Source organism: Cinclus cinclus, chromosome 16 (assembly GCF_963662255.1).
Source record: "Cinclus cinclus chromosome 16, bCinCin1.1, whole genome shotgun sequence".
NCBI lineage: Eukaryota > Metazoa > Chordata > Aves > Passeriformes > Cinclidae > Cinclus > Cinclus cinclus.
This window is the reverse complement of record NC_085061.1, coordinates 10,362,179-10,388,526: the sequence shown is the minus strand read 5'-3', so window position 1 is coordinate 10,388,526 and position 26,348 is coordinate 10,362,179. Positions and strand designations below refer to the sequence as shown.

Here is a 26,348-nt window from a genome sequence, read left to right as displayed (position 1 = left end):
CACCCAAACCCAGGCTTTTGGAGTAGCACTGGTTGGCTTGGAGGACCCGGCGCTCGGCAAGCTACAGCGAGCATCCCATCCCACCTCTGCCCCACCTCAGCTCAGGCTCTCCTGCCCCGAGACTGGAGTCTGTCTGGATTCACCCCATCCAACACGGAATGGACCTCCCTGTCATCCAGTTCACCACGGGACTGGCATTACTTATCAAAGTGCAAGAAGGTGGATAAATCAACGCTGGGAAAGACCTAACAAAGCTTCTCTGTGTTCTTATTTTATGGAATTCTCCTATCTACCTCACAAAATTCTCATTTCCTTGCTCAGAAATCGCTCTGGAGTTGACTTCAAGAATGAACGGTGATGTCCTCTAGCGACCCGTAACACCCCAGCGCAGCTGCCTGTTCCCAGCCCAGTTTCAATGTGCTGCAGCTGACTGGGACCTCGCGTTGTCTGCAATTAGAGACTGGCAGCAAGCTGACAGTCAGATATGACTGTCCAGAAACTGGTAGCCACAGCTGTGTTGGTAGCCCTGGTCTCACTCATTCTTAACAATGCAGCTGCCTTTAGCCCCAACTGGGTATACCAAACGCTGGAGGACGGGCGCAAGCGCAGTGTGGGGCTCTGGAGGATGTGCTGGCTGGCAGAGAGGAGCAGAGGGGGTGCAAGCACCAGTGCCAGGCATGGGCAAGGGGACGAGCAGGAATGTGAAGCCCTGGGCTGGGGTTCAGAGTCGGCTGGGTTCCAGGAGTCACGCAGCACTGTCAAACGTAAGTGGAGCCTTACCTTCTCTGCAGACACGATTGATAGGGTGCACCTGGTCCCCAGGAGTTCAGTGGCCTAACCTTGAAATCACGTTATCTGTCTTAAACACCTCTTCACATTCATTCCCAAATAAATTAACTTCCAAAAATAAGAAGCATCATGTCCCACCAGGGATTAACTAAGTTCTTTCTCCCCGCTCAAAACCAGCAATCTGCATGGTGCTGCCTGGTTTATATAGCCTAGGAATTGATCTGCTTTGAAAAAACCATTTAAGAAGTGTAAGCCTAAAGTTTGGAGATATCTTGGGCTCACTTCTCCCTCCTGGGCTCCTGCCCTAAGATATCCCTTCCTCCTCAGTATAAAAGCAACCACAGTTGCTCTGCATATCCTAAAACTACAAAAAAAAACAAACCAACCAACCTCAAAAAGATATTGCAATGAATGACATGAGTTAATCCTCCCTTCTGTTTGCTTTTGTTGGAAATGCCAGTACTAGAAAAGACAGAAATAGTTGTGGTAAAAACATGTAAACTTGAGAAAGGTTTTAAAATGTGCAACTATTCTTGGTGAAAAAATACAATTAATATACAAATTGGTGACTAATCATTACCCATGGTATATTTTTCATTTTGCACTTTCACAGACTGGGGGATCTGAAAAATGCAAATAGCTTACACTAAGCTTGGGAAAATTATTGGATAACATGAGAATTACAGAACTGATTTATAAATAATAAACCTTACATACCACATTCATAGCATTAATGGTGCAACGCTGCTCTCCAGAGCAGAACTGTGCTGGAACAGGATTAATGAAAGGCTTGGGTTAGAAGGGACCTGTCCAAAATTTCTGCAGACACCGTGGCTGGGACCACAATTAACCTGGTGCCCAGAGGTTTTTCCCCTGAAGCCCTTCCCCTGCCAGAAGCTGGGCTGTGAGCAGCCACTGTAAGGGCAATCAGTGCTTCCCCTGCACTTTCAAGGCATGCAGTTTAATAGAACAAATGGCTATAAAGTTCATGCCTCGACTGACCACAGGATTCTCCCAAGATTTCAAGGATGCTCATGAACAGCTCTGGCACCTCTGAGGGACAGTTGGCAGCATCTGTAATACACATGATTTCAAAACAGATTTTTTTCATGGTTTGTTATGTGGAGAAAGAGAAATTGGTTCTTGGACAGAAACCAAAGAAATATTAGAGGAATTTCTTTTAAAAATGCTTTAATGTGGACCCACTCCAGATCATATTTTCCAACAAAATTATGCAGAAAGGAATTTTGCACATTTGCTAATACTGAGCCTGCATAAATCACAGATGAAAAATTTCTCAAATGTTTTAAAGTCCTTACCCTTTCAGTACTTTAACTGAAAGAACCTTTATAACAATAAATGGTTACAAAAAGGATTAGACTGTGGGAGAAGTTCCTTGTGTGTTTTTGCAGCTTCATCTCTGGAATCACTTCCCCAATAAATACTGATAAGCCATATTCTAACTGGAAGAGCATGTGTACCATCCACAAATAGTAAAAGTACATGTTATATAGTCAACATTGGAACAAGCTCCTGCACAGTGGATTTGGCTCCTACAGCATTTTTAACACACAAGCTTGTATTTCTTGCTGTGTCCAGGCCAGGAGGTGTGTGGTACCTAAAGGTGAGAGGTATTACTTTCATGGCAGAACGATCTGGGCAGCAGTTTCTGATGTCAATTAGAAGGATAATGTGACAGAAAATTTGAAAATTTCCAAGTAATAATTATAGCATGATCAAGTGCTCAGAAGAATTATCTGACAACCACTGTTAAAAATTCTAATTTAAAGGAGGCTTTTCAAGCCCAGGGAGTTGATCTGTATAGGAGTAAAGCATCCATTCACTATTGAATCTGGAAGCAAATAACAAGCAAAGGCCAATTCTGAATCTTGATAAAACACTGAACAGAAAATCCCCCCTATGCAGTTTTGTCATGACAAACTCAGTAGGAAACACAACCGTGGCATTTATTTTTAAGACAATTTTGTTTCCATGGATGTACACATGGCCAGTATGAGTCTGATTTTGCATCCATGGTTTTGTCATCCTAAAGAATTTCTGTAATAAGAAATCACACATTATTTTAGCAATACCTATGGAAATCCTCATCTGTCAGTTCTAGATAAATCACAGACATGCAGGGGGGTGTGTGTGTGTACATGTATGCATATGCATTCATACATCTGAAAATAACTTTATGAAAGAAAATAAGCTTTCCTCAATACTGAATTACCACCAAGTATTTTGAATGCCATTTGTAAAACAATATAGAAAAGCTGTTCTGCCAATAGCAATACAAAAGAGGCCACAATCTGGCTCATATAAAACAATGTATTTATACACATACAGACACACATGTTTGACAGGCAAACTATTTATCTCACAGTTCAACAGAAAAACTGTAAACTCTTTGGGAATTGTCTTGTCCATATACTAAAGACTCCTGTACATGCAGTAGGTAACTAACAGCCAACTACAGGCACTACTGTGAGCTGGCTTCCTCCCTGGAAGACAGAAGTACATTCTTAGAACCTGGTTTTCACTGACTTTCTCTGCCTGCTCCCACCCACTGAAATCACAGAATCATGGAATGGTTTGGTTTGGAAAGAACCTTCAAGCCCATTGCATCCCACCCCCTGCCAGGGGCAGGGACACCTCCCACTATCCCAGGTGGCTCCAGGCTCTGTCCAACCTGGCCTGGAACACTTGGAAGTGGGACAGGGCAGCTGCAGCTTCTCTGGGCACCCTGTGAGAGGCACCCAGGGCCTCACCAACCTCACAGGGAAGGATTTCTTCCTAGAAATGTAAAAGAAACAAAATAAACAAACAAACAAAAAAAAAAGAAAAAGCCAGGGACAGGAGTAAATTATATTAAAAATACAGGGAAATGAAGCGTTGCAATGTGAACTACTTATGCAAAGCACAGCACCAGAAGCATGGGCAACTGATTCCATGGGAAAGCACTTCAACTCTGTTCTTCAAATCTCACTGCTCTGGGAAGCAGAGATCCCAGGCCCTTTCACTTGTTTTTATCTACCTTTCTCTTTCTCACCCTCTTGCTGTGCAGCTCTGCACATCTCTTTCAACCCCCTGTGAAGCTGAAAAGCTTCTGTGGTGGTTCAGATGACTAACAGCAAAAGAATCTCCAGGTTAGGGTGGAAGTTTGAGGCATGGGGTGGGATGAAGTTTTTGGTGGATATTTTTCCATTGGATTAAGCCATGGTATCAGAGTCCAACAAGTGCTGCTGCTAACACTAAGTGATAAAGTTGTAAGGAGGGGTGAGATGACTCCTTTCTTAGTGGTAATAAACTCTCAGATCTGAAACCTTCACCTGTGTTGAGAATCAGCCCAGCTGAGGGCATCAAATCTAAGCTTTTATAACTTCCACAAACCACTGAATGCTACAAACTTAAATTCTTCACTGAGAACTCAGATTGTATAGCCCCTCTTCAAACACTTTAAAGAAACCTGGCCAGGTAGCCTAACTCTCCTGTCACCTGAGTGTCGGCAAAGACATTTGACAAAGATTATGGAGCTGCAGTTTCAGAGCTGGTGAAAAATTCTGGAAGACTATGCTCTTGCCTGCACGTCTTAATGCTTCAGAAAAAACATAGAGGTAGTAGCCTCACAGCCAGTAAGAGCTGGGGTAAGACAGCATGTCATGAGTAGTTAACACTGAGCTTTGTGCCCATGTCATATATGACATGTGAGCTAACTTGAGTGGAGACAACACGCAGCTACACCACCAGTGATGCCTCTCAGAGCCAAACCTTTTCAAAGCCACTGAAGTCCTGGCCCAGTACCATGCTAGGAATACTGCACAAACACACCATCTTACTTAGAATCAACTGAGATATTTTTAACCATACTGCAGGGTACAAATATGCCCTTAAGGCCTGCCATGCTCTGAGGCTTTCTCTGGATGGGGACAAGGAGATGATTTATTCATTAGCCGAGGTCACAGTTTGTCTGTCTTTGTAAGAACATTAGGAACAATGTGGAAATGCAGGAATAGGAACAGGTTTAAAAGATACAAAATCTCACTGGGTTCTTCAGGGCTCAGGAGACACAAGGAAAATCACAACAGCAGGATGTGTGTTTCAACTTCTGATGCTCAGAGCTGGATTGCTTGTGGGAATTGCAGTTCTAACAAGGAGTGTAATTCATGCTGGAGAGAGGCACAGCATCAGGAGCAGCTACATGACTGCCACAGGGACCCCAGGTAAACACCTATCCAATCTGGATGGATGATTGTTGCACACACATGGACACAGGGACATTTGGTGGCTGAGGCAGGATGCTGCTCAGGGTGGGAAGGAGGAGCTGAGGTTTGATACAGAGGTAGCCACTCGCCTTAATGCCCATGTCCACTGCATTTACACAAAGTTCCAGTGTCTCCAAAATTTTCAATTTCTCTGAAATTTGGCTGGCTGGAAGCCAGGCTGAGTGAAGCAGCTGAGTGTGCTGTGGACATGTTATTTGTCTACATATATTATATTTCCATATATAGAGACTCAGAAAGGAGGCCAAGTGTATCTGGAGAACAGGAACTACAATCAGATTTTAAAAGCCCCAAACCTTATTATACACATTATATATACTGCATGATAGACTGCTTAGGCTGTTCCACAGAGATGAGGCAGCATGGGCAGCTGGCAGCTCAGGGTTTGTGATTTCCAATCCTAATATCTGAAATATGAGCAACATTTAAATAAGTGACACTACTAACTTAATAATGGAGGCCAATAGAGATGAATTCTGAGAGATACGGCTTTTCAACTGAGTGTGAATGCTCATTTTAATGTCAGGGAATGTCATTTTGGAAAAGTGCAAAACTCCTTGGGATTTGGGACAGGAAAATGAACTTCATACATGTTTCGATGCAGTACATACACAAGTGTTGCACAGAAATACTGTCAGAGCAATCAAAGTTTGGTTATTCTTGCCATCAAGTCTTTGAAATCAATTAAAGCACTATGAGTGAAAATGCCTCTGGAGCTTTTGAAAATTTCAGATTAATGCATTTATCAACATCCAACATATCAACATTTTTCAGATTAATGCATTTATTAAAGCCACCAGTACAGAATACCCTGCTGAGGTTTATAAAGAGGCAAATCATGATATCTAGACAACTCATACCTCATCAGAAATAGTTGTGTCTATTAAAACTGATCACTGTATTGAAGGTTTTCAATGTTGGGTTTCCAAGGGCCCATCACTTAACCATAAGCACTCGCTTATGTTGAAAATAGTTTATGGAGCCATGTCTTCACTCCAAAAGTAAACACTGAAGCTGTTATAAAAACCACCCACCAACCACACTCTCCTCTCCCCAACAAGATCTGTCTGCCTTTCAAAATAAGTATTCAAATGTGAAGTTTCACACTTAGATGAGCTGAATGGTTAAGTTCAGAAGTACCTAAAGGGTTGTCAAATTCCACCAGTTTGTCACATCAGAACATTACTGTAATTGTGCCAAAACAGATTGGGTTTTCCCTGATCCCTTCCTCTTCCTTAAATTACTATTTTTAAGTGAAAAAAAAATAAATTGCATACTTCAGAAAGCCTCCCAGGAGGTGAAAAAACAAAATAATTTTTGAGATATCCATGCATTCGTATTTTCTAAGATATTCATCCAGCAACAGAACGTACTGAGGACTCTTGTTGCTGAAAGCTCTATGGCTGCTTGCAAAGATTGTTTTAAAAAGAGCAGGAGAGACTTTCCTTTTCAGGACTAAGTCAGTAAGACCTGCAAACAACATAATCAAGTGGAATGGGTATGAGGCAAAAAAGAAATTCATATCTGTTTCACTTTTAAAAAATCAGTGACTATTCAGACCATCAAAATACATTTGCATCACATTTGCAGCACCTCTCTAAACCTTCCCATGATCTGAGTGACACAGTCATGCAAAGGTGCACTGAGATACTGCCAACATTTGACTTAGTTTGCTTCACAAGTTCTTCTAAAGTGTTTCTGAATTCATACTCAAAGGGGCTAGCAATACAAATACCACAAATTTAAATGGACAGAAAAAATTAAATGTGAAAGACTATAAATAGAGTCCAGGTTTGGGAGGCACAGCATGATGCTGATAATTACAGGGATTCTATTTATTGTCCCTATAATCTCAGAGTTACTTTAACAGTAAGTGCTGACCTCCTATGCCCATTCTGTAAAATGAAGCACAGTTGTACTCTGCACTTTCATAATGTTCTTGGTATCCAAGGCACAGCTTCAGCTGATTTCCATGGCAGCTGCAGAGACTGCCCAGTGCATCTCACTTTTGCTGACAATACTGACATCCAAAACAAAAGAAACACATGATTCATTGACTAAAGTTTGACTGAAATGATTTTGTTTTTTTTTTTAATTCTGAGGAAGGGTTTCTTCTAAATTTTTTTATTAATACCGAGTCCAACTCTCCAGGTTGGAATTCAGGTTTATGAACAACATAAGTAAGAGTCAGCAAGACAGAAGCCTTGCTCTTTCTGACTCTTGCCTTCTATCCATTCAGGTTCAAGCATACTGTTCTGGCTTTTCCTAATTTTGGTACTTGGTTTGCATTTCTGAAGTTCCTATAGCTGAAAAAGATGATGCATTCTTTATCTCACGATAACAGCTCAGCAAAATATCAAGTTCTAGAGGAAAACGGAGTGCTCAGTTAGAACCTCTGATTATATTAAAGAAAACCTAATTACTTATTTATTTAGATTTTTATCAGAAGATTATGATCTCAGCCTGCAGACATTCAGCCCAAGATGAAGTCTAGCACAGTTACAAGAAATTGAAAATGGGTTCTAAAAAAAGTAAGTGAAGCAACTTAAATGTAAGGAGCATTATCAGTTTCATCTATAATCAATTAGAAATCTCTTTCCAGAAACACAATTTATTCTCATTTCCAGAATAAAGTCATGTATGAACACAAAGGATTTAAAAGGACCATCAGGTACATGCCAAAATGCATCCTCCATAATTCACCAAGTGATTAATAAATAAACCCAAGAACCATAGGAAACAGCACCAAGAGAGTATTTTTTTAAAAATTCATTTCATTAAAAACCAAGAAGCAATATCCACCAGGAGATTTAAAGAATGGATGTAATCATAAATGCAATCAGCTTCACAACAAGCTAAGGTGTGGCATCATCCTTCAACTGAGCATAACTCATCCTGCATTATTAAGAGTTTAAGAGCTAATTAAAACCTTAAGTACCGTTTTTGAGATACAACAGACTTAGTGTCCCACACTGGACAGAGATAACAGCACACTCCCAGCCAGCTCCTATAGCTCAGATGACAGCAGGAGATTGTGAAGGCACATAGAGATTCTGGCAGTCAGCACTGCCCTCATGCACTGAATAAATGTATGGCCACTAGATTCTTCCCAGGGCTAGGATAACTTACTCACAGAAGCTGGATTAAAGTTTGCACTAAAATTTTTGTGTATCAAGAGGGCGTCTTTCCCAAGGGGAATTTTAGTCTACTATGAAAATATGAAAATATTAAAATATCTTGAGCCATTTTGCTTAATCATTAAAAAGCCTGAATTTCCACTTAGCTGTTTTTTTTTCCCACAGACAGAAAAGAGAAAGAAATGCTCACATTTTAAGCAATTAACATAATGTGATTTTCCAGTGAGATCGTTCTTCCTCATTATCCCAAAACATGCAAATTACTCTCCAGGATGACTAACCTACTTCTGCAAACAGTCCTGGAACATAACACCAGCAGTTCTGGGGCTATCATGGATCAAATCAACAAAATTGCTACTTGTAAGTAAAAAAATCAAATTAACATCTCTAATCCAGATGGATACAGATGGTTTAGGAAGTGAGCAAAACAACAAGGAATCTGACTTGGTCACATCCTTAGAGTTTGAGGTTTGACTCTTGACTGATCCCTGCTTTAAACAAAGCAGAATTCATTAAGACAGTGCCCCCAGCTGTACAAGAGTCCCAGCTGGATGTCCTGTCCAGGAATTAACTGCTTCTCTGAGAAAATGGGGCCCACAGTGAGCTTCCAGAAGGAAAAAGGCAGAGACTAGCACTGTATGCTGATGAACAGCAAGGTACACAGAGCAGAGTTTTTGGAGCCATTCAGCTCCAGCTCTTTCCAGCTCTTGGCAGCCAAGCTGCATCTTAAGGGAGGTAAATAAAGGTACAGATGGAGGCTTGTCCTTCTTCTTTCACCTGTCAGATGCACACAAAGGAATGAACACCTGCAGTGTCTAGGTCTATTCTGCTGGAAGTATTGACCTCTAGCGATAGGGAATCTGGCCACAGGGAACTCCATCACAGTTAAATTTCAAGAGACAAGTGACATTAACAAGTTCAAAACAAAAAAAAAAAAACAACAACAACAGGATATCAAAAATACAAAATACCTATGTCATTACAGTCTTAGGCAATAGAGTCTAGAAGTGAGGGGTTAACACAAGTGCCACCAGTAACTGTGCAGACACTAAACCACTATGACCATCTGGTTTTACAAACTGTCATTAACGAACAAAATGTAAAAGTTGATGAAGTCTGAAGTGGCCACAAAAAGTGACACTGGAATCATGGCTACTATAAATGAAGCTGAAGTGGTTAAACAGCTGATCCTAAATTTATACTAATTATCAAATCTATAGAAAACTCATTAGAATAGACTAAACCTGGCTACTGAGGCATTTTTTTCTGTACATATAAATTAAAATAGGGTAAAAGAGCACAAAGGTATATACTAAATTTCGCAGCCTTTACAAAAACTGTATTCCAGGCACTTTTATAAAAGATTAGAAATATTTTTTCCTGGATTGAGCAGTCATTCAAGCAGGAGAAGAGTTTTGTGTCCCAGCCTTCCTCAACAAGATTTCCCTTTCCTCTTCACTGGCTTTGGGGCTAAGCTCTGAAGAAATACTTTGATATTGCACACTCAATTGCCTTTCTTGATCCATGGTTGGTTGTTGTCACTAAAAAGAGGCCAGAGATGCTAGTGCAGAAGCTGTATGTATGTACAAAATAAAATAACAATGTGCTGAGCTGACAGCATACAAAGTTACAATGGCTGTGAGTAAGTAAGCAGAGTTACCTCACACTTTCAAGCTGAACAAAATTAACAAGCTCTACTGCAAGAAGAACGGACTTCATGCATTATTATAAGAGTTATACATTATTGATGGGCTGCCCAGAGTAAGGGTGGAGTCCCCATCCCTGGAGGGATTTAACACATGTGTGGATGTGGCAGCTGGGGACATGGTTAGTGGGGTCCTTGGCAGTGCTGAGGGAACAGTTTTTGACTTGATGATCTTAGGGCTCATTTTCAGGCTAAACAATTAGAATAAACCAACATCTGTTAGAATAAACTAACATCTCTCATATGAGAGATAGGAAGGTACTCAAGTTGTAATACTTTATTCCATAAAAATAATTGTTTGCACATTTAATTAAATCATGCCAGCTACTTCCTTCTTACTCTGTCAATCATCAGTCTGCTGCAGCTCTATGGACCATGTGCAACCTTCTTTCTGGTTAACAGGACCAGCTATGTAAAATACCCATTGCATTTCCACATCTCTCTGAACACTGTAGTGTATTAGGCCAATAAACATCCCTAAGTGTGGAATTCCTACAAACAGCAGCAAAGATCATGTTACCCATTCAATGCGCTTCCAGCTGCAGGAGAGGACAGCCACCAAAGAACCATTTTATAAAAATGAAATTGCTACAAATTTGCTTGAAGTTCAACCGTCACAGTCAGAAACTTACTATTTTTAGTATGTATGATATAACATCATCTGCGGCAAGGTATAAAGTCTGTAACACAGTTAAAAGTGTTCAAAAAAATAATGAATAGCAGCAAAGGTAAAAATTTGGTGTTAATTTATGTGTCAGGGGCCAGTATGTATTTCTGGCATAAACTTCAGACTTTTAAATGTTATTTATATACAGAGGCTTTTTTTGTTGGTGGTGGTGGTTTTTTTTGAGCTCATGCATACTATATAAAGACAAGGCAAGAGAATCCATTATGGTAACAATTTTTAAATTTGATACTACAGACAGTTCTGTCACCAAATGAGAGTACTAATAATGGCTGCAAGCCTACTCTTACTTTGGGCATTTCTCCTTTGAAATTCATTACTATCTCTTCAGCAAGCACTGGTGCTCAAAGATTACAGAAGTCCATCTGGGTGGAAAAACAGAACACTCTGAATGTTCAAAGCTTACTGGTGTTTATAAAGCTCAGACATCTGACTGTAATTCCATTATCCAATGTGCTTCATGACCTGTGAACATTTGACATGGCAAGAGATGGAAATGCTGCCAATGCTGAAAGGGCAACTTTGGAAGTTAAACACAAAATCTTCAAACAATTTTTTGAGTAACTGATCAGAAATTAACTCACTAGGAGAAGCCAAAAATATTTAGCATGTTACCTTCTCGATATTTTATTAAATGGAAGAAGTTTAATGAATTATGGTTCTTAACTAATTCTTCAGATACAATACTATATTTTATTAAATTTTAATTAAATCATGAGTTGCTACTTAGAACACGGGAAGCTGAAGACAGCCTGTGAGGGGAAAATAAAGGGTAAGCACAAAAGTAGGTCAGACTTCATGATCAACAAAATTAAATTTACTCGTATTTATATCAAGTTTTTTTTTTCTGCACTTCCTAGCAGTCTCCCTGGAAGATCAGGAACCAAATTCTGGTAGTCAGTGCATCCACCAAACTTAAAGCCAGTTAAAACATTTCTAGAAAATCTGCTCCAGAGTCTGTCTTTCTCTAGTATATGCCATACACATACACATGGTGCTACTTCTGTTTCAGAATAGCAATGACACATTAGCAAGCGATGTGGAACAATATTTGTAACCCCCACCTTTTGCTAGAGAAGGAAAAGGATAAAAACAGGACATCCACCAGGTTAACAGGAAAAGCAGGAAAAAAGTCTGACTAAAAGTACCCAATTCTGCAGTTAATATATGCCATTCAGTAGCCAGCTGGGAAATATATTTTAATTGGGTTTCTAGCCAAGCCTGCAGATGTCTGTAATCATTGCTGCATTTGTTCTTTGAAAGAGCCATAGATTATCTCAGGTTGGAAGGGACCTACAAGGGTCATTGTGTTCAGCTCCCTGCTGCTTGCAGGACTACCTTAAACTAAAATATATCACTAAGAGCATCCTACACAAACCACAACTCTGTCAGCCTTGGTTCCATGACCACTGCCCTGGGGAGTTTATTCCAGTGCCCAACCACCTTCCTGGGGAAGAACCTTTTCCTAATAACCAACATAACCCTCCCCTGACACAGCTCCAGCCATTCCCTCAAGTCCTGGGACCAGACAGAAGAGAGACATGCTTCAGAAATTTCCTGGATCTGTTTGTGTCTGTTTTGTGATATTCCCAATTGATGTCTGGAAACTTAAAATCACCCTTGAGTCCCAGGGGAGCTGATCTAGAGGTAGCTTTTCACCTGTACATGCAGATTATGCCCTAACACTTCATTCAGAACTGCCAAGCCTTGACATCTTCATTACAACCATTTCCATCATTACACGGATGGAAATATAAGGGTCTTTGCAGTGTATCCTAAAGATTAATAAATGGTAAAAGAGGAAGAATTTAAGAATCCTCTACACAAAGCTGCTGTAAGCCAGAAAGACCTGAGCATTAACATCCATAGGATGTTTTTTAGGACAACACAGATGGACTAAGGGAAAAAGAAATCGAGGGTGTTATTGGTTTGTCTTAGCAATGATTATTATTTTAGGGCCTTGAAAAACTATTTATAGTTCCATTTCACTCTGTGCCACACAAATAGAAAGCAAATATCAATCCTGCCCCAAACAATCCTGGCTATGTATTACAGGTAGAATACTTCGTGAAGAGAATTCCAGCATCTCCAGCGGGCCATTCTGGGAAATTAGCTGCTTGTTTCATGCACTGAAGCAATACTTATGGGATATTGTGCAACTAAAGGAAAGAATCAATACATATCCTGAAGAAATTCCTTTCTTAATGAGACTGCAGGGGAGGCAGTTAGAACAAGGGATTGCTTGGAGAAGAAACTGCTATCTGAAAATGGTTTTCTGTGGACTAATATCAGCTTATATTCCTGCTCAGACAGGATTTTTCTTTTTCACAATTTACATTATTGTAACTTTATGCTGCTTCTGTTTCCCTAGTGCAGTTTGACATGATGCGTGCCTGTAACCTCATCGCCACGGTGGCTCTGACTGCCGGCCAGCTCCTCTTCGTCCTGGGGCTGATGGAGCTCCCTATCATCTCCCAGGATACCCAGTGGTGGGAGGAGGCCATAGCTGCTGTGTTCCAACTTGCCAGTAAGTCCACTTCTTTCTACTGATGGAAAAGTGCTCAGTATCTATTAAATCAAGGTGGAAAAGTGTTTCTTACTTTGTAAATCTTTCAAGTGGCAAAAAATAGCAAAAAGGCTTATATCTAAAAACAAGTTCATTGTCTCCAAAATGTTCTCCCCATGAGATTCTGCAGTTCATTATATTTTGTCAGTTCATTAGCTTTTATCTGGGCTATATCATAATGAGGCTTCTGCCAACCAAGAAAAAAACCAAGACTTTATTATTTCCTATGAAAACAGGAAGGCAAACATAAGAGAAACACACTGGATACATCGTAATCCCACAATTTAGCAGGGCAAAATATACTAAAGGAACTGTGAGAAGAGCGGAAGGGCTGAGCAAATATTTTAAGCCTTCGTGAAACATGATTATTTTGTTTGAGCTAACTGAATTTTACTCAATGATCACCAGCTGGATTTTGACAAACAAATACATCTGCAATCCAGCAAAGAAAGCCAAAGTCAATTCATACCACTGACTGCTATATATAAAATTCCCACAGCAATTCTCATGGATTGTATACAGAACTGCATGAGGAAAAGAGGAAATGGTTTTATCACAATTCCATTTTGACAGCAGTGACAACAAAATGTAAACATTCTGCAATAATACCTTTCATTATTACATAAATTAAGTAACTTCAGTCTTCATTACAGTAAGAGTCCAATCCTATACAATATCCATTAATGGAGTAGCATTCAAGCTGCTTACAAGATCAGATTTAAAATACAACATATATATGTGTGTGTATGTATATATATATATAAAATGAATGTAAAGAACAGGTTAGAATAAAGCAACACCATTTTATTTAAAGTTTTAATTTCAACTTTAACAACTCAGAATATTAAGAATGCATAAAACTACTAGACCTCAGGTTTTCACCAATGAAAAATCAGAATCTGGCCTAGGTTATTTAAGTAGGGTCTCACAGTCTCACAGCAATAAAATGGCTAGGTTTTTTCAGGTTGACTAAGGATGAGGAACCTGAAATCCAAATGAGAGGAGGAGACTACAGAGGTTCTGTAACTCTCAAAGCACCTGATCCATCTTCCAGGTGCAGCACCAGATAGTGCTTCCAAAAGACAGACATACAGCCCTGCCATAAAAGCCCTCCCTACAGACCCTTTGTGTCTGCGTCACTGTGGATACCTTCTGGATAGTTCTCCTTGACTATGGGTGTGATGTCTGCTGTCCTGTCCAAACCTGACCTGCTTTTCCAGAGCGGAAATGCATTCTGGCCCTGTTTGGATGTGTTGTTTCATTGACAAACAGCACAGGGGACAGCCATGGGCCTTTCTTCTACCATGGCTGCTAATTTTAGACTGGGCTTTTCTTTTTTTTTTTTTCTTTCTCTTTTTTCCTGTGCTGGAGTCTGTTTAAAACACAGTCAGAGAGAGACTGAAGGGCGCCAGGATATCCCGATGCAGGAGGAGGAAATGCCTGCTATTACCTGTTATGCAAGCTGAACCTTGAAATCCCCAGTGGTGGGAGGGGACATGGGAGAAAAGCCACAGTCAGAATGATTAACAAAACACTAATGAGAATGGCTGAAGAATCTTTTGGATCAAGGAACCTATGTCCATCTGCCTGCCTATATTTGAAAGGTGTGAAGAGATGGATCTGGCAGCCTATGACGACATGCAGACAGACATTGTGCTGTGTGAATCTGCAGAAATAACACAGTGATTATCCCTGCCCCATTCCCCATCCCCCTTTGCAGTTATGCCACACTCTCCTTTACCATCATCAGGTGGTCTTCTGCCCTGAAGTCATGATAGTCATTTTATGTCTCATTATCTTAATGTAACTTTATGCTTAAACAAGTTCCTTCCTGATATCCAGAACAATCACCTGAAGATTTCTAGAATGCATACTTTCAGAAAAAGCAGGAAGAAGTCATTATATCTGCATTAACCCAATATAAAATAAGACTTCTTGGAGATCTCCTCAGTTTCCCAGAGAAGTGGTACATCAACTACTGATTCCTTGGGACATCAGGGTCTGCACTCACTTAACTCCCTAGGCTGAACTCAGGCAACAGCATTTTAGACATTATAGATGAAGTGCCTTTGATATCAGACAAAACCTATGTGCAATGAGAAAGCCCAACATTTCCAATGCTCTGATGAAGGGCTGCTGCTGCATCTAGAGACTGAGAGTTCTATACTGAAGGGGAAGACAGTGGCCACCACGTGTCCTATGAGCCACTAGTGATATTCTGTCTCTGAGTCTCCACTCTGAGACAGTAACCTCTCAGTCATTCGCAAAGAAAAGAAGCGAAAACAGAACAGTGAATATGGCACTTGTATTTAAAAGCATTTGTCCCATGCAAACAGTCCAAGAGAAACCCCTGCAAGGCTCTCTCCTGTTTCATTTGAAGAGTTAAAGCCAAGGTACTTTAGGTCAGACAGATCATTTGTGTGAGAAGGGCAGGTAATGTTTGAGAATGAACAAACTTAGATCTTATTAAACATTTCTGAAGTACTGGCTGGGCAATTTCTGTTTATTACACTTTAAAATGAAAGAACACGAACACCAACCTTCTGTTTTTTCCTTTTCAAAATCCAAATGATCTGAAGAATTGTTCTGCAATTCCTCATCCTTTCAAGTAACTTCAGAAAGTATCTTGGGTCATATTCCCTCTAATTCCAACTTCTCCGTGATCTCTGCCTTTCATTCTGGAATGCGCCAAAAAGTGCTGAAGAGAGCCACAGCAGTCACTGGTAGACTGAAATCTGTTGTGGGGGTAAGCTCAACCCACAATTCTCTTGTTTTTACTCAGCTGAAACTGTGTGGATTTAATTACAGTTTCCCAGGGCCTGAACAAAAGTCCTTGTTGGCTTAGAAAACTAAGTGTGTTAAGTATTATCTCCAAAGTCTATCACAAGCACCAATCAGTGATCTTGGATCCACTGGAGCTTGCAGTGGCTCCAGACTCCATCACTTCCTCACTCCTGCCACCTGCACAAGCATTTGACAGCCATTCAAAAAGGATGGACCCCTGACAGAAAATCAAGCCCCAGGAAGCAAAGAGGAAGCAAAGAAGAAAGGAAACAGCAATGCTGTTTGGGACAGCAATTCACACAGCTCCACTCCAAAGCTCCACAGCCTCACACCTCCCCATTAACAGGAAAGAGAGCTGTTTGCTTTGGAAAAGGCTCCTAGTGAAAATGGAACCAGTGTTGTACATGGAATTTTGTGTCAACACTCAGAAATTTCCCTCTAGAGGATTTTGGGGTTCTGTTTCTTTTCTAAGGACCTCCATGTGCTGAATATAGGATGGATAACAGCTGATAGAAGAGCTGTTGGAAAGGGAAATCCATACTAACAGCACAGGGAAGAAAGAGCACTCCAGAGGATACTGAACTACTACAAACATTAGCCTGCCAGACAGGATCAGGCCTTGAAGGGCTCCAGCCAAGTCTTGATCTTGCCCAGTGATGATTATCACAAACTTTAGAGAGAAATAATTTAGAGAATTAGAAACTTAATATGAAAAATCTGGGATAGAATATCCTTTACATTAGATCTCATGCTGGTTTCTGAATGTCCAAGACTGTAGTAAACCTGAATCATGATTAATATTTTGCCAATCTGCTTTCAGCATTAAATAACTTTAATACACAACATCCTGAAGATTAAAAAGTTTCATGTTCCAACTGAGCCTGTCACTTACAGCCAAATAAATCAGTCTTACCTTTCTTAAATTTCAAGCATTGCATTCCAGCTTTGCTTAACATGTTTTTCTGATGAAAGCATTTCACTTCAGACCCCTAATGCATCACAGGAAAGCTGAGCTCATGCATGCTCTAATTTCTGTGCTCTTAAAACTAAATCAGACAATTTTTGAATCATCTTCTCCAACCACTTTAGATCAGCTGATATCCAGAAAATTTCAATGTAGAAAAGAACAGCACAGCAGCTATCAGAAAACATGGCTGAAGATATTCCTGAGAGCAATGTGATCCTGAGTTCCCTATTACTTCCTTCCACCTTTTTGCTTCATAACACCCTCAAGAAGACAAATCTGTTCTAAGATGAAGTCTATGGAACTGTAAACCTAAAACTTCCTGAAAAGGAAACAAGCAAATGAGATGCTCTAAGTAACCTAAAAATCATAGCAAAAATAGAAAATCTGACTACTTGATTTGTGCTGTTTTCATTATTTATCAATTTTATTTCACCCTCAGTGCCAAACTTCCCTATTCTTTATGGAGTCCACAATGCCACAGTAAAGTGATTTTGTTTTCAGACATTTGCAAAAGGAATCACACTGGCAAAGATCCTAAAATCTGGATGTCTATGTCATTTATTTTGTTGGAAATGGTTCCTGGGAGCACCTGAAGCAGCAAACTGGGAAGGACAGTAGCTTACAAGAAGTGTGGTGAACTCTTCATCTGGTATAGCTGCAGCAGGAAGAAGATCCGCCTGTATTCTTCAAGGCTAAACTCTGATAAGAGCAGCAGTCAGGTTGTTGTAGCATGTCAATGTCAAGGGCACATATTCTGATCAGAAATACTGTAAAAAAATCTATTAACAGATAAACATAATTTGGATATGCAAGCATAAAGAGCATGTAATGCAGAGCAAAGTGTGTGAGACAGAAAGTATCTCAACTGAAATACTCACTTTATTGCTTATGAACATGCACATTATATATCCATGGAGATGTCTCCTAAAACCAAGGTTGAACCAAGGTTCAAACCCAGTTGCCTTGCTGGATCCAACTATGCAGCTCTCACCCTCTGATGTATCCAGACATGAACAGAGCACTTGAAAAATAAAAGCAGATGATGACACTGAAACGTCCTGGAAGATCACCTGTCAATGGCTGCTTCTCTCTGCACAGGGCATTTTTGCTCAGGCTGACCCACCTGCAGTACTGCAGCCAGGTCTGAGAACCTCAGCATGAGACAGACAAGGACCTAATAGAGTGGACCCAATAGAGAGGAAGCCATACAGATGCTCCAAGGGTTAGAGCACCTCTGCTACAGTGACAGGCTGGGAGAGCTGGGGGTGTTCAGCCTGGAGAAGAGAAGGTTCTGGGGAAAACCTATTATGGCTTTTCAGTACATAAAGGGTGCTTAATAAAGGCATAGAGTGACTTTCTACACAGACAGACAGTGATAGGACAAGGGGAATGGATTTAAGCCAGAAAGGGGAAGAATTAGATTAAATCCTAGGAAGGAATTCTTTCCAGTGAGGGTGGGGAGGCCCTGGCACAGGTTGCCCAGAAAAGCTGTGGCTGTCCCTGGATCCCTGGAAGTGTCCAAGGCCAGGGGGTTGGAAAGAGATGGTCTTAAAATATTCCTTTCAACCCAAAACATTCCATGGTTCTGCTTCCAGACAGGAGCCCATAGCTGTGCCCAATATGAGGCCTACTACAATTAGTCAGAGCTTTAATGGGCTCCAGCTGCCTCAGAATCCAAGAGGCCAAGCAATGCTAATAGCCAACATCAAGTGTGAGAGTCTGCACATTTCTCCTTATTTAAACTGCTACCCAAGAGGAATTCTGCCTAGTTCACTAGAAATACTTTTCAACATTCCATTCAAAGACTGGCATAATTTCTATGGAAACATCCCAAAGATTAACAACAAAGCAATTTACTGTAAACAGACCTAAACTGGTTAAAGATTTCCAACATAAGGTAGGATTTACTGCCTTACACTAACAAAATCTCCTATCAGATTAAAGACAATGACTGACAAACTCAAAGAACACAAGTGGAAAGCCCTTGTAATGCAGAAAAGTGAGCAACAAAAGGGACTTATCACCCCTGAGAAGCCATGCTACTCACATGTTTAATTCTAAGATGTTATATGCTACCAAAACCCTTGGAAGAAAATTTTAAATTAGAACTAAACCAAACAAAAAAAAACAAACCAAACCAAACAAAAACCAACCAACCAACCAACCAAAACCACAAAAAAACCCCAAAGAACACCCCCCCCAAAAAAACCACCAATAAACAACCACAAAAAAAAAAGGGCAAAACAAACAAACAACAACAACAAAAACAACCCCAAACAAATTACTGTACTTAACAATGGACAACTGAATCCTCAAAGGTCACTTGACTAATGATCACACTAATTCCCTGTAGCATTAGAAACTATCAGAAAGCATCATCCAGAGTAGTGCTACAATGAAGAGCACATGACTACTACAGAGGCCTCATATTTGCCTTCATCTCTAACAACTTCTTTTGTGCCAAGCTGATACAAGAAAAGGTATTAACTAATAAGTAACTTGCATGAGTCCTATAGGAATCACTTTGTGAATCTATCTCATGCTGGTAAATACAGCTAAGTTCCTACAAACAGCCCCTTCAGGCATGAGACTCATCACAGCTAAATCATTCCCTGTGAAACTTGGTGGGGAACACAGAAGAGAAGTGAAATTTTTCCCTTCCCTGTCTGCAGTTCTGCACAGGCATGGGAGGTGTATTCTCAACACTCTGGCTGCTCTATTTTCCTTCTTCTCCCTTTTCTTGACAGCAAAACTCATCCTCCAGGACAAGCTGTAAAGAGGAGGATTATAAGTCCTAATATAATCTTTTTGGTAAACTAGAAAGAACAATGCAGATTTCTTCAAATGCATTATCAGTACACTAATAAAAACAGAAGAATCCAGGGCTGTCTGAAAAAAGCCAACAAACTATCACAGAAATAAAAAGGTGACTATTAGAGCTCTTTTAAAATACTAAAATTCTGTAGTTGGCTTGCAGCCAGCCTCAGTCAAACAGGAAATCCAGCATACAGATCTGCAATGTAAGTTCAAAAAGTAACATTCTCCCAACCCACCCCCACTACCACAGTCAACACTGTTCCAACCAAAAGTCTTCTGAGTGACTTCGTTATCTGTTTCCTTCCCCAGCGGAAAAGCCACCCCCCTCCCAGCTTGTTTTGCTGCAGATGGGAAACAACTAGAGATAAACAGCAGTTCTATGGGAAAAAAAAAAAAGCACTTCAAGTAATCTCATCAGGATTTTTAGTGAAGTTGTGGCCTCTGTGCAGTCTTGAGACAATATACAATAAATCTATCTGAAACTGATTGATGTACTTAATTTAATTAAGTCAGGGGAATTGAGCCGTGCATCTCAAAGTATCGTCATCACTACAAAACAGAAAACAAACTAAATCAGATGAAAATATTCAATATTTTCATAAATAAATTTAAAGGAATATATCCCTTCTACAGCCCTTGTCAATCTGTATTGTGCATTGTGAGTTCACGAATCCTGATGGCAAAGAGAGCAATTTTCTGGCTATTTTTAGTAGAGTTGTTTATGGGAAATAATCTGGGAAGCTAACTGTCTTCCTCTAGGTATTTTATTGGAATAGTGAAACTGAATTCAGACATTGTTACAAATACCTATCTAAAAAGGGAAAAGTCACCACAGTCAGCCCTGGAGACTATTCTTACAATAAGGTTAATTTTTATAGGGATACTTCTAACTATTTTATGGCACAAATACGTGAACTGCGTGTTTGTTGTTTGACTGTTGCCCAGTCATTTAGAGAAGAGACTAAATGTTCCACCCCAGTTCTTGGCTAGTGTACAACAAGACTCCTCTAAGGGCAAGGAAAACATATGTAGCAGATTGGAACACTTTGCTTCAAGAAGTCCAAGTCTGATTAAGCTGTTACAGACAAATCTAACCTAGCAAATTTTGGGGTCTTCACACATCATCATCTTCACAAAAGCAGCATTCATCAAAATTTAAAACTCACCATCCTATGCAAACACAGTCTTTTTGGATCATTATTATTTCTTCACCCTTTACTATGGAGTTCCTTCATTTATAACTCCCATATCAAGCCATGCTAATATGAAATAAGAATGCTGGAAAGTAAATTTCTCAGTGACTATTCCTATTCCTATTCCATTTTCTGACTCTTGGAGAACTGCAAAACTAATTGTATAAATTCTACAGGAACATGGTTCCACATCTGCTGCCTCTGTCATGTGTTTGTCTGTTCTTAATGTTAGTTCCTGTGTAAACTGCAGCAAGAACACATACTTTCACTCAAGAGTTCTGGCAACTGGCTTCTGAGATCTGTCAGTTCAGGGAACTCTCAATCCCAGTCCCTCTACCCCACTCAGCCATTGGCACAGAACTGGGAAAGGAGATAAAGCCTCTTGCATGACTGGCTGCTCATCTGAGCAGGGTTCAGGCAAAGGGCTTGTGAAAGAAAATAGTCCTAGCAAAAATAGCTTTATTTCGGGACCTGTAAGGAAGCCTTAGTGCTTTTCCCTGGTGATAATTGCTCCATCAGACAGAACATAGAGATGTTAAGCCATTTAGGACAGTAACTGGACTTAAGTAATGCGAAAGCAAGAAAGACAAAGCTAAGTAATTTCATCAAAAGCTGGGTATTTGGAAAAACTTTTAAATATTGAAAATATTCCTACAGTGGGAATTAAGCTTCAAGATACAACATAGCATCAGAGTTACTCTGTGTAACTGGTATTCCTGAACCCATGTCCCTCTGCCAAGAGAGCCTCAAAAAAATACTGCAAGATAGTGGGATGTTGACTGTTGTTAATATTTATAACTGTCCCTTACAGGTACCTGTGAGTGCTCACTGGTTCAAATGGCTCCTGCTCAAAATTCCTCCTGCTTAAGGTTTAATGATTTTCTTCACACTTGAAAAAAATTATTTAACACATTATGGATTTCCTGTGGAAGTGTATGAAAATGAGTTCTGAAAGAAAAACGGATTAGACAAAGCCTTCTCATATGCCAGACTAAGATGGGTCTCTTGATTTATATCAATACTCTCCTTCATGCCAATTTTAAATCACAAGGAGATGAAGCAGGTTAACTCAGCTGCAGGAGGTGCAAGCATCTCCTTTCCTCTTGATTTCCTACCTTCATAAGAAAATGACTATCTAATTTTTTGAACAGTGGACTGCGAAGCAGTATCAGTGTATATCATCCTTATAAGACCTAAATGAAGATGTAGACATCCAACTTCTTTATAAGCATATCACAAATAGCATGGTCTGGTCCCAATGCTCTGAAATACAAAAATACAACACAGGAAGTTGTATCATCCTGGTTCCACACATGGGGAACTGAGCCATCTCAGAGGAAAGCGTAAAAAACCCGATGTCTCTCACAAAACGAAACCTAATGTCCCCCTTGTTTCTCTACCATGTGCCTCAGGAGAAACTGAACTTGGGAGACTGACTGTGCTCCATATGGCCACATTCTCTCCAAATAAAACTTTTTCACTTATAACTCAACTGCACCATAATATAACTACCAGATTTACTGACAAAACCAAAGAGTTACTGTGTCTTTGCAATTGTGTCAACAACCCCAAACCCATCCAGGGTATATTAGGTTGTTTTTAACATCAGAGTGGGGAAAGAGCCGTAAAGAGCTACTCCTCCCACAAGAACCTGTTTCCTCCTTATTTGTCCTCAGACAAAGAAATGCCTCACTCCAAACCTTCCCTGGACGTGCCAGATATGTCCCATATCCAGTGGGACAGTGCCATCGCAGGAGGAGAAGGTACAGCAAGCAACTATTACAAAGCACCTTCTAGGCAGACACAGGACATTGCCAGACATTTCCTGAAGGAATATTCATTCAGTGTTTGTATTATGAAGGGGATTCAGCCTTCATTTTACTGACTCTCAGAATAGTACAAGTGTCACACCTTTAAGTAACGATTGATTTTTTTTCTCCTACTTGTATGCCCTTTCCCTCCTCTATGTTTTTATCTGTATGCAACTTGTGTTGTCTTTACTGCATTACTAGTACTCCTTATGAAAAAAATCTGGGTACAGTGCACATTGAGGATGCAGTCTTTCATAGAAAATCAGGGACCAGGGACAGGGATCACACCATTGCCATGTATCCATGGGGGCAGTGTTTGCACAGGCACAATGGACAGCTGAGAAAACAGCATGCACTGACTGGGACTTGCTCTTCACTTCTCCTTGCCCATGAACTTAGGAAGATGGTGCCCAGATGTGGTCTGGTAGCTCATGGATATATATTTATTCCAGTCTTCCTTCGTGAAGGGGTTGTTTTGGCAATGACATTCCTTTGTTAGGGTGGTGGTTAAGGAAGTGTGTAGGATAACAAAGAGGTTTTTTTTTTTTTGTTTGTTATTAAGGCATATTTGCCTCTTTGTGCTTGTTTCTATCTAATTACATCCATGAATTTCTTCTAAAAAGTTGAAAAGTAGTTTTGTTTGACAAGAGGTACAGGAAGAAAGACTAGGTTGGAGCTCCTCTGCGAGAGACAGATGTTCAGCCTGGAGAAGAGAAGGCTCCAGGGACACCACAGAGCCCCTTCCAGGGCCTAAAGGGGCTGCAGGAGAGCTGGAGAGGGACTGGGGAGGGACAAGGGAGAATGGCTTCCCACTGTCAGAGGGCAGGGATGGATGGGATGTTGGGATGGAACTGTTCTCTCTGAGGGTGGGCAGGCCCTGGCACAGGGTGCCCAGAGAAGCTGTGACTGCCCCTGGATCCCTGGAAGTGTCCAAGGCCAGGCTGGACGGGACTTAGAGCAACCTGGGATAGTGGGAGGTGTCCCTGGACATGGCAAGGGGTGGAATGCAGTGAGTTTTAAGGTTCCTTCCAACCCAAACCATCCTGGGATTATATGGTTCTCTGATAATACAATAAACAGAGAGCAGAAAAGTAATCATGTGGTTATCAATGCATTCTTCAGGGAACAGGCAGGTGTCAGTAACATAAAAAAGTAGGTGTAAAGAGATACAGAAGCCCCCCTTGAGCTAACATGGGTCTCCTGCAAGACTAGAACAGTCACCCCACCTCATTTCTGAAATAACATTACTGTCATTCATACTGTAATGTAACCACCAAAGAGAATGAGAAATTTTCCTTTTTTCAGTTTTTTTTTTTTGCAAATCACATGGTGACACCTGAATAGAAATGCTAAACAAGTGCACTGTTATTACTCTAATATCACCTATCTTTTAGGGAACTTAGTACTGTGCTTAAGGTTACAAGGACAATGGAAACTTTGGCTTCAGTAGCTTCTGGAGGCATGACATTACTTTTGCCTCATAACACTTTTTTCCAGCAAGAAAAAGAAGGACCACAAAGTTCTGTTTATTTCACCTTCCCTTTCTTTTTAAGTTTCTGTACATTGGTTTTTATTATTTCTGTAAGATACTTAGTCACTCATGATCTTTGCAGTTTACACAGTGGCCTGTCTTAATAAACATTTTAAAATTTCAGAATAAGTGGACATACTCCGAATAAAATATTTTAAAAATCATTATCATCATTAATACAGCTGTTTTCTCTTTTGGCAGCGGAAGTAAGGAAAAGGACATCTGTGTAAGTGATTCAAATGCATGGGGGAAAAAACCCAATGTGAAATACAGTTCAGTGGCTGTAAAAAATTTAAATCAGAGTGAACAGATTTAATCTTAATAATGAGCCTCTGTTTAAGGCATTCTCTTTGCATATATCACGAGCCCAAATATGCCTTCAAAAACACATCCAGCATATCAAAATAGGGATGGAAAGGCTCTACAGACCTATGAACAGTGAGTCTCTAAATGTTGAGATACCTATGGGATTTTTGCCACTACAGAAATTCAAGAGAAGAACTCATTAAAAAGAACTCTGCCATTCTGTTTGCAGGTTTTGTTCTGGTTATTGGACTGGTGACGTTCTACCGTATCGGACCATACACCAACCTCTCGTGGTCCTGCTACCTGAACATTGGAGCCTGCCTTTTGGCCACACTGGCAGCTGCCATTCTGATCTGGAACATCCTGCACAGGCGTGAGGACTGCATGGCACCCCGGGTCATCGTCATCAGCCGCACCCTGAGTGCTCGCTTTCGCCGGGGCTTGGAAAACGACTATGTTGAGTCACCATGCTGAAAGAGCACACTTGAAAGGGGAAAGACCTCCAAGGAGACCTGCATTGGAGTTATTTTCTATAAACATATGCTATAATTTAAGGGTTGAAAGACATCACAATATTCACTTGTGTGGGGCAGAGGCCCTTGATTATTATTCGGATGGATTCCATCTATATACATATGTATAAAACACAGTTTTATATATATAAAATATTATATTGCCCTCTCCTTCTGCTGTACAGCACAGAATTATTGGGTTGGCTGCATGGCAGGAGGGTCAGCTGGAGAAGATACCAAGCGTGTGCAATGAGAATACAGGAAAGAGAGAATCAAACACATTTTCTCTGTCCACATCATGTTCTCCTGCTCCCTAAAAATAAACCAAAAAGCTATAGGAGACCAGTGACAATAGCTTGGGAGTTAACAAGCAATCTGAAAAAGAAGAAAACTCACTACAGATTAAGTGATGGGTTTAAAAGCTGTCCAAATTTCATGATTTTCTAGCCCTTCTATTCACCTCTCTACAAGGAACAGATTCTCTTTAGCTGCAACACCTGCTCCCAGCCCCAGAATACACAAGATAGTAAAATACAAAAGCAACTCTAACTATTCTTATGTAAAGAAAGGGATTGCAGAAGAATAAAGTTACATTTTTTTTCCAGACATTTCTTTTCTATCCTGAGACACAAGTTTGCTAATGTCCTATGTGTAAACAGACATGAAAAATTAGAAGGGTATGCAGATAGAACAGGCCACACATGCTGCTGAAAAAATGCTTCAATGTTACAGTCAGGGCAAATGTCCACAGGAGCCTATGGGAACTCCCTAATAATCAGATATATGATTAAATTACATTGTTGGGAACTATTATAAGAAAGAGATACTCCAGACCAAATTGGTTTCTTTTGTCTCCAACTAGTTATAAAATTTGCTGTGACATTAGAATGCTGTGGCAACTCTGCTTAGAGCCACATAACATAGGGAATATTGGAGAATAGAGCTGCCATTCAAGCACCTAGACTGGAGAATAAGACAAATATACAGGACTTCAGGATTCTGAGATTTAAAAACAACCTGCCTGATAACTTAATATGATAATGAAGTGAAAAAAATTAATGCCTTTAGAATTAGGTATAATGTTTATAAGCCTTAACCTGAGAAGCACATGGCCTTACAAAAGTCATATAGATATAATTTTCAGAAAGAAAAACAACACATCAAAAACTATTATGCAGGAATATGTGGGATACAGGAACCTGAGGCAATGACAGGTGTGAAAGTGCTCTCAGAATGCTGCTCTGAGCACAATTATTGATAGG

General features: G+C 40.2%; 2 protein-coding genes across 2 annotated transcripts in view; one reads left to right on the top strand and one right to left on the bottom strand.

Annotated features, from left to right (window-relative positions):
- The window catches only part of IFT140 (intraflagellar transport 140), an 80,505-nt gene that overhangs the window by 15,863 nt on the left and 38,294 nt on the right, over window positions 1-26,348 (bottom strand). The gene's annotated exons all lie outside the window — the stretch shown is intronic.
- TMEM204 (transmembrane protein 204) lies at window positions 485-25,592 on the top strand. Its single transcript, XM_062503739.1, has 3 exons — window positions 485-764; window positions 12,971-13,126; window positions 24,804-25,592. The coding sequence occupies exons 1-3, from the start codon at window positions 485-487 to the stop codon at window positions 25,046-25,048; spliced, it is 681 nt and encodes a 226-aa protein (XP_062359723.1). The 3' UTR covers window positions 25,049-25,592.